Source organism: Protopterus annectens, chromosome 6.part0 (assembly GCF_019279795.1).
Source record: "Protopterus annectens isolate FY-2018-M chromosome 6.part0, PAN1.0, whole genome shotgun sequence".
NCBI classification, from domain to species: Eukaryota; Metazoa; Chordata; order Ceratodontiformes; family Protopteridae; genus Protopterus; species Protopterus annectens.
The window spans coordinates 1529022413-1529026533 of record NC_056737.1 but is presented as its reverse complement, the minus strand read 5'-3'; the positions used below and the strand labels follow the sequence as shown (position 1 = coordinate 1529026533).

At 38.7% G+C, this 4121-nt stretch overlaps 1 protein-coding gene across 1 annotated transcript; it reads right to left on the bottom strand.

Annotated features, from left to right (window-relative positions):
- Positions 1-1689: 1689 nt before the first annotated feature.
- C1QL2 (complement C1q like 2) lies at positions 1690-3630 on the bottom strand. The gene is made up of 2 exons (XM_044074991.1): positions 2828-3630; positions 1690-2348 (listed from the first exon to the last, which is right to left on the bottom strand). The coding sequence occupies exons 1-2, from the start codon at positions 3404-3406 to the stop codon at positions 2169-2171; spliced, it is 759 nt and encodes a 252-aa protein (XP_043930926.1). The 5' UTR covers positions 3407-3630; the 3' UTR covers positions 1690-2168.
- Between the last annotated feature and the right edge of the window lie 491 nt (positions 3631-4121).

The following is a 4121-nucleotide window of genomic DNA, read 5'->3' as shown; positions in this document are numbered from 1 at the left end:
AATAGATTTTGCAATATTCTATGTCAAATAATGTTTTTCAGTTACTGTGGTTAATAAGTAAAATAAAATATAACTAAATAGCTTTCCTTTCATATAAAAGAAGTGCAGAAATAAAAGTTTAAATTACAGGATGGTTGTTGATTTGGAATTATGCAAACTGCATGAGTAATAAGTCATTGAATATTTACATCTTATCAGGTAATTAGTGATTCAGAAAAGGTAGGCAAAAAGGAAAAGCCTTAGCTGGTTAGGGCAGCCTTGGTTGACTGACATTGTTAATGTGGGGCTCTACAGATCAGTGTCAGAGTAAAGTGACACCACCAGCTTGTGCCTCTAGCTAACCTCATCAATCCATCCTTCTCTGAGCTTCTGACATCTTCTCAGGCACTCGGAAGCAGAACTGCATTCGAATGTGAAGCAGCATCTTCCTACAGGGAATGTGGAATGAGGAATGAAAGACTCCCTTTTATGTATGTATTGTGAACTCCATTTCCCTAGTAACACACCACCCTTGTCCTTTTGCCAAGAGAGATGCAGAAGAAAAAATACTTTTTTTAAGCTACAAAGTATTTTTTATTCAACAAGACAAAAGTCACCTCCTTAGAATTATGTCCTATTCCAATATGCTGTGCTGCATGTTAATTTTAATTTTTATCTGGACGTAATGCAAAAGCTTCACTAGAGTGAGGGCTACAAGAAATCTGTCAAAAGAATTAAACATATTGTATAGACTGATGTAGCAAGCAATCAGAATTCAAGACCTGCCTTTGGCAAGGATATAGACTGTATATGTTAAGTGAATGCAGCAATGACAGATCATAAGCATTGTATCCTCAAACAAATTACATTGCATTTTAAAACTGGTACAAAGTATTCCTGAGTTCACTTTAGTGTTTTCTTTCATCAGTTATACAGGATTTGCTCTTTTCTTTTTATGCATTCAACATAAAAGATTTAGTTAATAGCTTACTGAATATCATTTTGAAAAAGAAGAAATAACAGCTAGATCCACATTAAAGACTTGCAGTACAATATTCTAATCGTGTTTCTAACCTGAATTGGCTGGAAAAAAATTAAATAATACGAATTAACAAATAGTAAAGTTGATATACTACGGAAAGGTGCTTAACATTGCATCCTGTCAGGTTTTATATATTTATTTTCAGAAAAAAATAACTATCGCCTATGGATCTATAGTTACCGCTTTAATTCGAAACATTTTCGTTCAGTTACTTGCATATCGCGTGAAAAACGAGCATGCATTTCATCTTTATTTTCAAGTAATTTAGCATTTGGTCAGTAAAACTATATTATTAGAGCTGCGAGAATACAGTGTTATACCTCTCAACACTATCCAGATTTTCGCAAAATGTCCAGATTTTTGCCTCATATTTTGTCGTCTGTTTCTTATAAAATCGGTGTTTTTCTTGCAAATGAAATGGTTGATCTGAGGACTGAAGTCACTAAATGACATATATTTTAGTTTCAGACTTCGTATTCTTCAGAAAAATGCCCGCTAAGCCAAATTTATTATTCAATCAACTTTCTAAGTTTATAAGAGCAATACTTAAAATCTGTCCCTATTTTTGGGCCTCTGTCCCCCCATTATGTAAGGCTTTGTCTAGATTTCTGGAGCTAAGACGCTGAGAGGTATGTACAGTGTGATACATACAAAAGTAGACCGGCACAAAAATCTGAAAGTTTCTTTATTTGTTCAAAAAAGGTCAAGTAACTTGATATTGAAAGTGGTCATAAATCTGCTTACTGCAGGAACACATCTATGAGAATTAAAGATGTTTGATTAAACTTTGTTTAATAAACAGAAGACGGGACAAGTAATTTCAGAAGTGCCAAAATACCACATCCTATCAGTTCACAGCAACTTCCATCTGAAAGAAGCAACTTTTTTATTGCTGTACTTTTGACTTATCAAATGAAGGTTTGTCCAAGTCCTTCAGTTTTGTTAGGTCTTCTCTCACTGTGTTCATGTGCATTTTTAAGTTTTCACTTCAATGCGAAGCACTCGAAGTGGAGCTCAGAGACCTTCGAACTGGAAGAACACAAATAGCAGGGTCTCTTTTCATTTTTTTTTTTCGTGGAAATGAGAACTAAAACAAGCATCTGTGAGATGAACCCTACCACCCCAAAAACAGTGCCGCTCATCACTTTTAATCTGGATATAAAATAAAGCCAGAGAAAGTGCTGTACTTATTATTGTTGCCTCCATGCGATTTGCCTCCATCTAGTTTTACATAAACTTCATCCCCTGAGTCCAAGTGGAGGACTGCACTGTTACTGGCATAGTCGTAGTTCTGGTCAGCATCCTGGGCAATTGCACTGGCACGAACCTACAGGAAGAAGTAGAAAAGGTAAAAGGTCAGCGTGCAACATATAGTATTAAACTGTAAGCATATTAAATCACAAATGGCATGCATAAAATAACAAAGGAGCGCGCAATTATGCAGAAATGCACAGAAATATATCTAAAGAAAAAAAAACTGCACCAGAGGCAGCGTATTTTTTCATTATTTTTCAGTAACTACTGAAAACTCCAATAACTTAGCCTCAGTAAGCAACACAACAGCATCTGAGCACGTTCAATATCATGTAAGAAAAATATGCTGGAAGTTTCTTTAGAAGAACATGTCCCACCTTTAAATAAACAACTATAAACGTACCACCACTTGAAGTTGCAAAGGTCTGTTACCATTACAATTACAGAGAGAGAGAGAGAGAGAGAGAGAAAGAGAGAGAAATAATGAAACGAAAAGACAATTAAATCGCACTACAAGATCTGGACTACATTTAAAGAAAGTGCACTACTGACCTGTCCATTTTTGCAAAGGTCTGCCCACATGCTGGTCCCATCGCCTCCTCTCATCAAGACGTGGTAGGTGAAAAAATATATCCCAGGCACGTGACAGGTGAATTTTCCTGTAGTGGAGTCATACTGGTTCCCTATATTAGTGACAATATCATCAAACTTTAGAACTTCATAACCCTCGTGGGGACTTTTTAGACCTGCGTAAAAAGCTATCTTAGGAGTAGTTCCCGTGGTACTTATAGCGCCAGCTGCAGTACCACCTGAAAAAGGTAAGCCCGGGAAACCTGGCTTTCCTGGATCTCCCCTTTCGCCAGGAGGTCCCCTGGGTCCAGGGGGTCCTGGTTCGCCAGGTGGACCTCTTGGACCCGGCTTTCCCGCCTTCCCAGGTTCTCCTCTGGCACCTTGGATGAATGGTGGTCCTTGAACTGCACCGAGGTCTTGCATTACCTCCATTGTGGTGCTGCTCGATTTAGGGTTGTACGGATCACAAATCATCCTGCAGGTCCCCATCATCTCGTAGTGAGATGAAGCCTTAGGAGCTTGGATAAGGATGGGTATAGCTATGATCAGAATCAGCACCATAACGGTGACGATAACAGCTGCAATTACACGCTTCCTCTGGAGAATCCTAGAGGTTAGAGCAACAATTTCTTCCTTGCTTTGAGAAGTAATGATTGTCGATCCCGAGAGTATACACTCACAATAAAATACAGAGATAGTCGGTGGTACTGTTCTTGCAGTTAAATCACTTTGTATCTGCCTTAAACTATGAGCACTCGAGGCATTGTGTGCTCTGATAGCATCGCCTTAACTACTAATGACTCCTTGTAGCGCCCATGAGCAGTTGTGGCTCTTCAACTCTTGTAAAGCGGCACCTGCAAGTAGTATGTGGATCTTAGGACACAATCATCAGTGACGTAACGAAAGGCTACAAACACACACACACACACACGCACACACACACATACACGCGGCCACCAAGATTATTGGGTAAACAATAAGAATGCGGACAGGATGTATGAATTACAAAGCCCTACTCAGCAGCTTGTGAGCAATATTTAAAAGGTTTAAACACAAAATGAACCTGGCGAGACTGCCTTTGAATTAATAACAATCAGTTACTATGTTGGAGATGTTCTGATCTGCTTTACCTGTAGAATTAAGGGAATTGTTCAAAAACAGACGTGTGTGTGTGTGTGTATGTGTGTGTGTGTGTGTGTGTGTGTGTGTGTGTGCGCGTGTGTGTGTGTGTGTAGGGACGTTAGGTGGTTAGAGTATAAAAGGTTTTCTGTAATAA

Excerpts from the sequence above, each read along its gene's own strand:
- C1QL2 (XM_044074991.1), bottom strand. The coding sequence starts at position 3,406 with ATGGTGCTGATTCTGATCATAGCTATACCCATCCTTATCCAAGCTCCT. Across the intron at positions 2,349-2,827 it reads ACCTTTGCAAAAATGGACAG|GTTCGTGCCAGTGCAATTGC; the intron begins GTCAGTAGTGCA and ends TTCTTCCTGTAG.